The 12,392-nt window shown below is 41.5% G+C and overlaps 1 protein-coding gene across 1 annotated transcript in view; it reads right to left on the bottom strand.

The window, feature by feature from the left end:
* BICDL1 (BICD family like cargo adaptor 1) overlaps positions 1–12,392 on the bottom strand; it is a 143,413-nt gene that overhangs the window by 50,121 nt on the left and 80,900 nt on the right. The window contains exon 4 of the mRNA XM_074202249.1: positions 7,724–7,870. Coding sequence (XP_074058350.1) covers positions 7,724–7,870 — 147 coding nt within the window. The remainder of the gene's footprint in view (positions 1–7,723; positions 7,871–12,392) is intronic.

Raw genomic sequence — 12,392 nt, 5'->3', positions numbered from 1 at the left:
TTGTTATATTATTGAAATGTTTACACTTCATAGTTTTCTCAGTGTGAGTCCTTTGTCCATTGATGATGAGGTTTGTCAGAAGAAGACAATGACATCAGGGAGGTGACGCCATGACAAGCACATGGATTGGATTTGAGTGAGGGGGGCTGGGCTAAGTCACCAGTCTCACTTTCTTTCCAGAGTCATCTGGGTCCAGTGGTCAGATAGGAATCAGGATGACCAGAGATGGCCCTGGATCTGAGGTAATCAGAGTTAAATGACTTGTTTAAGGTCACACAGCTAGTCAGTGTCTGAGGCTGAATTTGAATTCAGGTCCTTTTTATGCCAAGGCCAGTGCAGATGGCATAACTCATTACGTAAGCCTTAGGAGATAAGTCTTCAAGAGATAATGGATTAAAGCCTTCATCCCCTGTGGCTCATCCCTGGGGAGGAGCCCTCCAGTCTTGGCTAGGGAGGCCCATGGACAACACCCATATAGGCTACCTTTCTGAGTTCCACATGGTTAAGATGGAAGGAGTTCATAGGAGGGCAAGTAGGCCAATGAAAGGCTTCAAGACCATGCAGTGTGACGATCAGTTGAAGGTAACAGGAAAAATGGGAAAGAACAACATACTTTAAGTAGTTGAAGAATCATCATGTGGAAAAGACTAGATCTGTTCTGTTTGCTCTCTGGGAGCAGATTAAGAATCATAGATTCAGAGTTGGGAGAAAACTTATTGGCCAACTAGTTCAGCTTCCTCATTTTATTGATGAGGGAACGGAGGTCCACAGGAAGGAGAGTGGGTGGAGATTGCAGAGTCCAATTTAGACTGTGTATCAGGGAATACTTCCCACCAATGACTAATGTCTTGAAAGACAGTGAGTTCCCCATCCCTTGAGGTCTCCAAACAGGGGCTGGATGACCACCATTTTGGTGTTTTGGTGGGGATTGATGTGTTGCTATCATTCAGTTGCTTTTTAGTCATATCTTACTCTGTTTGGGGTTTTCTTGGCAAAGGGATTGGAGTGTTTTGCCATTTATTTCTCCCAATTTTTTGACAGATGACAAAACTAGGGCACACAGGAGGAAGTGACTTGCTCAGGGTCACATAGCTAGTAAGTATCTGAGACCAGATTTGAACTCAGGAATTCTGATTCTAGGTCTGATACTCTATCCACTATGCCATGAAGCTGCCCTTAGTTTTTGGGGAGAAAGAGGAATATGCTGGAAATTTTGATGATGAAAAACGAAAGACATCAATAGAAATGTTAAAAGGAGAGAACTCAAGTATTTATAGCAACTCTTCTTGTGTTCATCAATCACTGGAAATAAAGTAGATGCCCACTGATTAGAGAATGGTTAAACGAATGTGATATATGAAGGTCATGGATTATCAATGGATTCTAAGAAATGATGACTGAAGATTCAAAGAATCACAGGAGGACTTAGAATTGATGCAAAGCGAAGGAAAAAACTAAGAGAATGAGGCAGTAATGATAATAATAACAATAACAGCCACAGCAATATAAAAAGAAAGACCAAAGCAACAAAGCTGGATGCATTATAATTATAAAGACCAAGACTGGTTCTTGAGAAAAGTTGAAAAAAATGCATCTTTCTCTGTTATTGAAGAGGTGAGGGGACTATAAGATGGCAAGATGGTATATTGCATATACCATCAGAGTTGTTTTATTAACTGGTTTTGTGCCAATTTTTCCCCTCTTTTAAAACTTTTGATATATGAGGTGGCACACTGAGCCAAGAAGACGGTAGGGATATATTTGGGAATGAACCATAGGAGATCTCATTAAAAAGAGACCTGCAATGTACTGGCAAAGTGGTAGATTTGGAGTTAAGAGGTTCCGAGTTAAAATTTTACCACTGATCCATAGTTTTATGACCTTGGATGGGTTACTTAACTTCTTGCTCTCAGTTTTTTCACTATAAAATGAGGAAAACAATCCCTATAGGACCTACTTTTTTTTTTTTTTAGAATTTTGCAAGGCAATGGGGTTAAGTGGCTTGCCCAAGGCCACACAGCTAGGTCATTATTAAGTGTCTGAGGCTGGATTTGAACTCAGGTCCTCCTGACCCCAGGGCCGGTGCTCTATCCACTGCGCCACCTAGCTGCCCCGAGGACCTACTTTCATAGTTATTATTGTGTTCCAATGAAATCATGCCTGTAAATCATTCTATGCATTTGGAAGAGTCATTTACTTACCAATGATAATAATTCTAGTCTAAGATTTGCCATTTGCTCTGGGACCTTGAGCAAACAGCTTCCCCTCTCTAGACTTCTTATTCCTCCTTGCTTAAAAATTGGTGGAATGGTCTTTCTCCCATTTGGGGGAATGTCAGGAGGTGACACTACATTAATAACTAGTCATGTTAGAATGGTAGCTTAGGGCTAGGTGCTAATAAATAAACTAGTGTAACTTTATTCTAAGACTCAGTATCATGATCCTCATCCAGGTCCTTGGTGATGGGATCCCTGCTGTGCTCTGGAGCCTCCTGTCATCAGTTCATGAATCACTTTCTACATGAAGAATCTTCTGATCCAGGGTTCCTGGTTCTGGTAACTTCTGTCCCTAAATTACCTTATTTTTGCATCAATTTTGCATCAATACAGACTGATGTATATAGATATGTGTGTGTGTGTGTGTGTGTGTGTGTGTGTGTGTGTGTGTGTGCGCGCGTGCACATGCATCTTCACTGTTGTTCAGTTATTTTCAGTCATGTCTGAATCTTAATGACCCCATTTGGTGTTTTCTTGTCAAAAATGTTGGAGTGGTTTGTCACTTCCTTTTTCATTTTGTATTTCATATAACTGAGGCAAATAGGATTCAGTGACTTGCCCAGGGTTCTATAACTAGGAACTGTCTGAAGCCAGATTTGAACTCAGGAAGATGAATCTTATTGATTCCAAACTTGACAGTTTATCTAACATACCACCTAGCTGCCCCTATGTGTGTGCATATTTGTAATTTTATAACTATATCTATCCATGTATCCATCCAGCCTTCCACCCAAATATCATCTATCTATCTATCTATCCACTCATCCACCCAGCTATCATCTATCTATCTATCTATCTATCCATCCATCCATCCATTTATCTACCCACCTACCTTTCTCTCTATTTATCTATGTATCTATGTATCCATCCATCCATCTATCTATCCATCCATCCACCCATCTACCCAACTATCATCCATCCATCCATCCATCCATCCATCTACCTACATCTATCTATCTATCTATCTATCTATCTATCTATCTATCTATGTATCCATTCACCTATTCATCCATCCACCTACATCTATCTATCTATCTATTTATCTATCTATCTATCTATCATCTATCTATGTATCTATCTATCTATCTATGTATCCATTCACCTATTCATCCATCCACCTACATCTATCTATCTATCTATCTATCTATCTATCTATCTATCTATCTATCTATGTATCCATTCACCTATTCATCCATCCACCTACATCTATCTATCTATCTATTTATCTATCTATCTATCTATCATCTATCTATCTATGTATCTATCTATCTATGTATCCATTCACCTATTCATCCATCCACCTACATCTATCTATCTATCTATCTATCTATCTATCTATCTATCTATCTATCTATCTATGTATCCATTCACCTATTCATCCATCCACCTACATCTATCTATCTATCTATTTATCTATCTATCTATCTATCTATCATCTATCTATCTATGTATCTATCTATCTATCTATGTATCCATTCACCTATTCATCCATCCACCTACATCTATCTATCTATCTATCTATCTATCTATCTATCTATCTATGTATCCATTCACCTATTCATCCATCCATCTACCTATATCTATCTATCTATCTATCTATCTATCTATCTGTCATCTGTCTGTCTATCTATCTATCTATCTATCTATCTATGTATCTATCTATCTATGTATCCATTCACCTATTCATCCATCCACCTACATCTATCTATCTATCTATTTATCTATCTATCTATCTATCTATCATCTATCTATCTATGTATCTATCTATCTATCTATGTATCCATTCACCTATTCATCCATCCACCTACATCTATCTATCTATCTATCTATCTATCTATCTATCTATCTATCTATGTATCCATTCACCTATTCATCCATCCATCTACCTATATCTATCTATCTATCTATCTATCTATCTATCTGTCATCTGTCTGTCTATCTATCTATCTATCTATCTATGTATCTATCTATCTATGTATCCATTCACCTATTCATCCATCCACCTACATCTATCTATCTATCTATCTATTGTCTATCTATCTATCTATCTATCTATCTATCTATCTATCTATGTATCCATTCACCTATTCATCCATCCACCTACATCTATCTATCTATCTATCTATCTATCTATCTATCTATCTATCTATCTATCTATCTATGTATCCATTCACCTATTCATCCATCCACCTACATCTATCTATCTATCTATTTATCTATCTATCTATCTATCTATCATCTATCTATCTATGTATCCATTCACCTATTCATCCATCCACCTACATCTATCTATCTATCTATCTATCTATCTATCTATCTATCTATCTATCTATGTATCCATTCACCTATTCATCCATCCACCTACATCTATCTATCTATCTATTTATCTATCTATCTATCTATCATCTATCTATCTATGTATCTATCTATCTATGTATCCATTCACCTATTCATCCATCCACCTACATCTATCTATCTATCTATCTATCTATCTATCTATCTATCTATGTATCCATTCACCTATTCATCCATCCACCTACATCTATCTATCTATTTATCTATCTATCTATCTATCTATCTATCTATCTATCTATCTATCATCTATCTATCTATGTATCTATCTATCTATGTATCCATTCACCTATTCATCCATCCACCTACATCTATCTATCTATCTATCTATCTATCTATCTATCTATCTATGTATCCATTCACCTATTCATCCATCCATCTACCTATATCTATCTATCTATCTATCTATCTATCTATCTATCTATCTGTCGTCTGTCTATCTATCTATCTATCTATCTATCTATCTATCTATGTATCTATCTATCCATCTATGTATCCATTCACCTATTCATCCATCCATCTACCTATATCTATCTATCTATCTATCTATCTATCTATCTATCTATCTATCTGTCGTCTGTCTATCTATCTATCTATGTATCTATCTATCTATGTATCCATTCACCTATTCATCCATCCACCTACATCTATCTATCTATCTATTTATCTATCTATCTATCTATCTATCTATCTATCTATCTATCTATCTATCATCTATCTATCTATGTATCTATCTATCTATGTATCCATTCACCTATTCATCCATCCATCTACCTATATCTATCTATCTATCTATCTATCTATCTATCTATCTATCTATCTGTCGTCTGTCTGTCTATCTATCTATCTACCTATCTATCTATCTATCTATCTATCTATCTATCTATCTATGTATCTATCTATGTATCTATCTATCTATCTATGTATCCATTCACCTATTCATCCATCCACCTACATCTATCTATCTATCTATCCATCCATCCCTCCCTCCATCTATCTAATAGAGTCTCCTTATACTGTTTCATGTTTAGATCTTTAAAAAGTTTGTTGAGTCTTGAGTAGTGTGATAATAAGTATACTCTGACCCCCCAAAAGAGATGACAAAATGCACTTTACAGTGTGGAGGTCTATGGGCATGGAATACTTTATACTGGCAGACTTACTGATGGGTAGATTAGTTTGGCTGCCTTGGTTTTTTTTATTCTCTTTAAAAATTCTTTGTTCTGGGGATGGCTCTCTGGGTATGGAGAGTGGGGAGAGAAAAATCTGGGAATGAAGGTAGTAGAAAAATGAAACACATTCACAAAAAGTTTTCTACATGCTGGCTGAGCAAGTTATAGTTTGGGCATCTCCTAAACATAAGGCACATGGGCACACTTTCACACCTTTCCTGGAAGTCTGAGGCTACAGACAAAGGGCGAATCAAACCCCAAGCCAGTATGGGATGCAGGCAAACTTAGAAGCATCCAGTCACAGCGTCCTAGATTTGGGTTAGAAGGCACCTCAGGTATCACTGATCCCAACTCCCTCATTTTATTGAGGAGGGAATGGAGGCCTAATTAGATGAAATGACCTGTCCAGGGTTACACAATTGTTAAGTGTAAAAGATGGATTTTGAACTGAGTTGTGTCCCCTGACTCCACACTCAGTCTCTTAATTGACTTCAAACTCTGCTCTCTGATTCTGATTTCATTCTGGAAAATGGGCAGGGATCAGAGGATCTTATAACTAGAGGGAGAAAACACTTGAGAGGCCATCTTACCTTTCCCCTTCTTTTTACATATGGGGAAACGGAGGCACAGGAAGATTAAATAACTTGCTCAAGGTCACACAAAAGATCATCTATCTAGAGTCAGAAGGAGTCTTTATGGGTCATGTAGTCCAAACTGTTCATTTTACAGATGGGGAAACCGAGGCCCAAGAAGGTTAAGTGACTTTGGCCAAAGTCATGTAGAAGATCACTTATCTAGAGGTGGAAGGAGTCTTTATGGGTTATCTAGACCAACCTGTTCAATTTACAGATGGGGAAACTGAAGCTCAAAGAGGTTCAATAACTTTTTCAAGGTCATGGAGATTGAATCAGTGGTGAGATTTGAAGCCAAGTCTTCTGATTCTAGAACAAGTGCCTTTCCATTGAAGCATACTCTTTCCAAGCTGGGGTGAGGGATTGGGGTGGGATGAATTTTCTAACAAGCCTGATGACTGGTCTTATTCAAACCAAGGCTTACAGTTTAGTAGTCTCTGAAAACACTGGCAGAGAGTGTGGAAGCCCCACAGAGGCCTGCAGCTTCCACTCCCAACTTCAGGTACGCTCTATCAGCGTTAGAGGATGGAATTACATGTGAAGTATTCTGGTCTCATAAAAAATCCACGAAGGGGCAGTTAGAGGTGGCACAGTGGATAGCTCACTGGCCTGGAATCAGGAAGTTCTGAGTTCAAATGTGACCTCAGACACTTCATAATAACCTAGTTGTATGACCTTGGGCAAGTCACTTAACCCCATTGCCTTGCACCCCCCCCACCAAAACACCCCAAACTGAAGGGATCTCTAGTTCTAAGATCATTGGTTTAACGTTGGAAGAGACCTTAGAAGCCATTAAGTCTAACCCATCCCCTCCCTCATTTTACTCATGAGGAAAGTGAGGCAGACAGAAGTTAAGTGACTTTCTTACAACCACATAGCTAGCAATTGTTGGAGGAAGGATTCAAACTCAAGTCTTCCTGACTCCAAGTTCAGTACTCCGTTCACTATTCTACCACCCCATTTTATAGGTGAGGAAACTGAAGTCCAGAAAGGTAAGTGATGACCCGCCCAATATCTGCCTGACTCACTCCAAGTCCTCATTTTACAGTGAGGAAACTGAGGCCCAGGGAGGTTATTTGATGTGTTTAGAGGCCCACGGGAGGGGGGTGCCTGGCCCATGGTCACCTGGCCAGCTCATGATAGAGACAGGCCTAAAGTCAGAATCTTCTAGTCTCTGTGGCTGGCCCTCTCTCCATCATCTAGGTGCTTAGCTCTCATTTCCCTAGAGCAGCTAAGTCTCCCTTGCCCAGGTGCCTCGGCCCTGATGTTAACCCCTTTCTGATCTTCTTACCTGGAGGTCCTTGTCGTGACTCTGCCTCTCCAGAATTAGGACTCGGTCCTGAAGCTCTTCTACCGTCCCCTGGAGTAGGTCATTCTCCTCCATGGTGGCAGTGAGGCGATGCTCCAGTTCTCGCTTCCGATCTGACAGCATCTTGATCTGAAAGGGCAGAGAACCATGTGGCGTGTGTGTTTATGTGTGTGTGAATGTGTGTGTAAGTGTGTGTGTGTGTGTGTGTGTGTGTGTGTGTGTGTGTGTGTGTGTCTGTTGTCTGTGTGGGTGGTTTGGGGTGATGCCCAGGCTGATGGGTGGGGAAAGAAGAGACAGCCTCCCAAACACGAACCCAACTATTTGGGTCTGTGTCCGCCTGTACCAGGTTGTGTTTGTCTGTACTTGGGAGAGAAACAACCAGGCAGCTCCAGGCTGGAAAAGAAACCCCTCCCTTGGAGAAACTTGGCATGGAAGGGGTGGGAGTTGAGTTCCCAGCAGGCTGGAATGCAAGTTGCCAGGCAAAGCAAGGTGGGGAAGGCCAGAGTGCTTGGGAGTTTCCAGAGATAAGGCTGGGCCATGGCCGCATCTTTCTTGCCTTGACTGTTCTGCCTATATTCTTAAACTGCTCCAGGGACCTCAAACTAGTTTGACTGGCCTTATCTTCTTCCTGCTGGTCCTTGGTCAGGGAGAGTCTCCGGATTCTCTCTAGAGACGCAACTTCCTTTCCATTGGCTAGAATCCCAAAGCACATCTCCCTCCCTGCCCAAGCCAATCTAGACAGATTAGCCTTTGGTGCTCTCTGATTTGAGGGTGGCTAATTGGTGGGGTGTGGAAACAGAAAGATGGTGGATGTAATCATTCTGTCCTAAGAACGTTCTAGATGGGGATGGGTAAGGCAAAGTAGGTGAAAAAAACAGCTACCTCAATGCTCTGGCTTGAATGTTTAAATGCTAGAGGCAGCCTGGTTTCCTTTTTCCATGATCCCAAGGGGGTCTCTATGTAGGCTTCTGTCTCTGACTCTTTTTGGGAGGGGGGATTTGCAAAGGCAATGGGGTTAAGTGACTTGCCCAAGGCCACACAGCTAGGTCATTATTAAGTGTCCGAGGCTGGATTTGAACTCAGGTCCTCCTGACTCCAGGGCCCGTGTGCTATCTACTGTGCCACCTAGCTGCTTTAGCTCTCTGATTCTTACAAGTCCTTCAGTTTCTTGATGGCCTTTCTGAGGATTGGCTTGACCCTTGCCACCAACTTCTCCCCATACATTACTCTGCTGTGACCCCTGGGGATGCTCTTGCATCCACTCCTCCAACATTATTGAGATGTCCTTTCTTTCATCTCTCTACACCCTTCAATAGCTAGCACTCTAATTTTCTCTTGATGTAATGCCAGATGTTCTCCAACCTCCTATGCTTCTCCTACTGTTTTTTGGCTTTTAGACTCTTCTACCATGGGCAGCACATAACAGGTTATAGTTCAATTGAGGGATTTTATCAGGGGGAGATTTTAAACTGATTTTTTTTTTTTTTAGTTTTTGCAAGGCAGTGGGGTTAAGTGACTTGCTGAAGGTCACACAGCTAGGTCATTATGTGTCTGAGGCCAGATTTGAATTCAGGTCCTTCTGACTCCAGGGTCAGTTCTCCATTCACTGTGCTACCCAGCTGCCCCCTAAACTGAATTTTTAAGGCCCTCACAGAAGAATCCTTCCATTTATTTTGGGTTCCTTTCCTGCAGCAAACCCTCCCACCCTGACTTGAGCATTATGATTCTGCTCACTGGGTACAGAGCCTCCCTGGCCACCAATCCATCATATTGATTGATGTCCTGGGGAAGACACATAGTCTCAGCCCAAGGAGATCAGATATCTGGCGTCAACAAAAGAATACTGTTATCCAGAGGAACCGTGTCTCTGGAGTATACTTCCAGAGAGACCCAGCAGTCCCATAAATGAATGAAGCCATTATTCCACACAAAGATCCCTGAAATACTCTCCTTTCTCTCTCTCTCTCTCTTTTTTTTGCAAAGAAATGGGGTTAAGTGACTTGCGCAGGGTCATACAGCTGGATAATTATTAAGCATTTGAGGCTGGATTTGAACTTAGGTCCTCTTGACTCCAGGGCTGGTGCTCTATCCACTGCACCACCTAGTGACCCTGATCAGTTCTAATTTTTAAGGAAGTATCTATATTTTTGGTGCCTCTATTCAATCACACACCTCTATTACCTCTATATTTTTGTGCTTCTATTAACAATTCTCTTCTCATAATTTTCTTTTTTAAAAAATTTTATTTATTTAAGGTCATGGGGTTAAGTGACTTGTCCGAGGTCACAAAGCTAGGCAATTATTGTGTCTGAGGCTGCATTTGAACTCAGGTACTCCTGACTCCAGGGCCAGTGCACTATCCACTGCACCACCCAGCTGCCCCCTCCTTCTCTTTTTTTTTAGTTTTTTTTTTTTGCAAGGCAAATGGGGTTAAGTGGCTTGCCCAAGGCCACACAGCTAGCTAATTATTAAGTGTCTGAGACTGGATTTGAACCCAGGTACTCCTGACTCCAGGGCCGGTGCTTTATCCACCACACCACCTAGCCGCCTCCCTCCTTCCCTTTTGAAATTTTTCTCCAATGGATAATCTTGTTGTCCCAAGATTGAGCCAATTCCCCATCAGATAAAGTGATTTCCTAGCTACCTGCAAACCTCTGAAATAGCTTAAAGAGAATCATAACTCGAAAGCCAGAAAAGACTCATTTCAATTGTGTCTGACTCTCTGTGACCCCATGTGAGATTTTCTTGGTAAAGGCACTGAAGTGGTTGTCCATTTCTTTCTTCAGCTCCTTTTTACAGACAAGGCAACTGAGGCAAATAGGGTTAAATGACTTGCCCAGGTCCTAAGCTAGCAAATGTCTGAGGTTCTTCCTAAAAAACAGGGCTGGCACTCTTTTCTCTGCACCACCAAGTGTCCCCTACAGTTCCTGTAAAGGATCTTTAAAGAGTTACCTAGGCTGACATCCTTATTTTAATCAAATGAGAAGGATGTCTTTGCACAATCCTCCCCTCACTATAATCAAATTAATTGTACGAGACAAGTCATCAGGTATATGATGACATGGTCCTCTTTGATTACGAAGGATGAACATCATCACTGATGAAGAAACTGGGGCCCAGAGAAATTGATGGGTGATGTGATCACCTAGGTAGCAAGATGGGGACCATAGCTTTAGAGCCAAATGAGACCCTGGGGTCCTAGGTGGCACCATAGTGCATAGAGCACCAGGCCTGGAGTCAGGAAGACTCACCTTCCTGAGTTCAAATTCTGCCTCAGATATTTTCTAGCCATATGAACTCAGACAAGTCACTGAAACCTCTTTATCTCAATTTCTTCATCTGTAAAATGATGGAGAAAAAAATGGCAATCCACTATATTATCTTTGCCATGAAAACTCCAAATGAGGCCATGAAGAATCAGACATGACTGAATACCACAATAAGAAACCTTAGAGGCCTTTGAATCCATTCCTCTCATTTTACAGGTAAGAAAACTGAGAACTAGATTAGGGGAAGTGACTTGTCCAGGGTCACTCAATCAGCCTCTGGGACAGGCTTTGAACTTGGGTCTTCCTATCTCCATGTCTAATACATAATGATCATAAATTCATACATTTAGAGCCTGAAGGGATCTTAGAGAAGTTATCTGCTCCAACTGCCTCAGTTTACAGGTAAGAAAATGGGCCAGTCACAGTGGCAGGAAGAAGAAATTTAGCCTTATAAAGACAAAATAATTAGCCCAGCACCATGGCCTGGAGAGCTGAATGTAATGGAAATGAAGGGAGAGCACGCATGAGGCACTGGATTCCCTCACCTTGAACCCCTAGAGATGGGATCGGACTCAACCATGAGGCTCCCTGAGAATGCCTTTGACCAATGAGAGGCCCAAGGAAAGTGGGGGAAGGAGGAAGAGGAAGAGGGGAGCAGGAGGATGGCAGAAGGACCCAGAAGCAGCTGGAGCATCACACATGCACACAGATGATCACGGATGGGGGTGTGGAATCCCATGAGAACAAACTCTACTTACTTCAAGTACCTGCTGCTTGGGACCAGTGGGGAGGGGGGAAAGGAGGGAGGAAGAGGATGAGAGGAGAAAGAAGAAAAGAGAAGAGTTTGACAGATTTAGGGGAAGTCCCCCCCACTTCAAGCCATTCTCAAAAGGGCAGGAACACCCTAGATCACACCTCCAGAGCTGGTAGCCAGTTCAACTGCCTATTTGACGGAGAAGGAAACTGAGGCCTAGGGAAGTGATATGATTTACCCAAGGCTATACATAATAGAAGTGTGATTTGAACCCAGAAAATACAGTGTTCATTCCACTGTACATCAAGGGGCTTCTTTGGGAACCAGCTCCATTGATCCTGCTGCTAGCAACCCTCAACTCCACTGTTAGAGCTGAGGGAAAGCAGAAAGTCACGCCTTCCCTTTCCTCCCCCCACCCCTCAATAATGCAGGTATCACCAAACTGGCCTTGATTTTGAGCCAGGAGCTCAAGGCTCAGAGGCCAACTACTGCAACCTCTTCATTTTACAGATGAAAAACTGAGGCTCGGGTTGCAAAAGTAGCAGGTGATGACCCAGAATTTGAACCCAGATCCCTGGATTTCCTCCCTGGTACCACACTTAACCCTGGTTTTTGACACTCAAGCTCC

Source organism: Macrotis lagotis, chromosome X, assembly GCF_037893015.1.
Source record: "Macrotis lagotis isolate mMagLag1 chromosome X, bilby.v1.9.chrom.fasta, whole genome shotgun sequence".
In the NCBI taxonomy this organism is placed as follows: Eukaryota; Metazoa; Chordata; class Mammalia; order Peramelemorphia; family Peramelidae; genus Macrotis; species Macrotis lagotis.
This window is presented reverse-complemented; position numbering and strand designations above follow the sequence as displayed.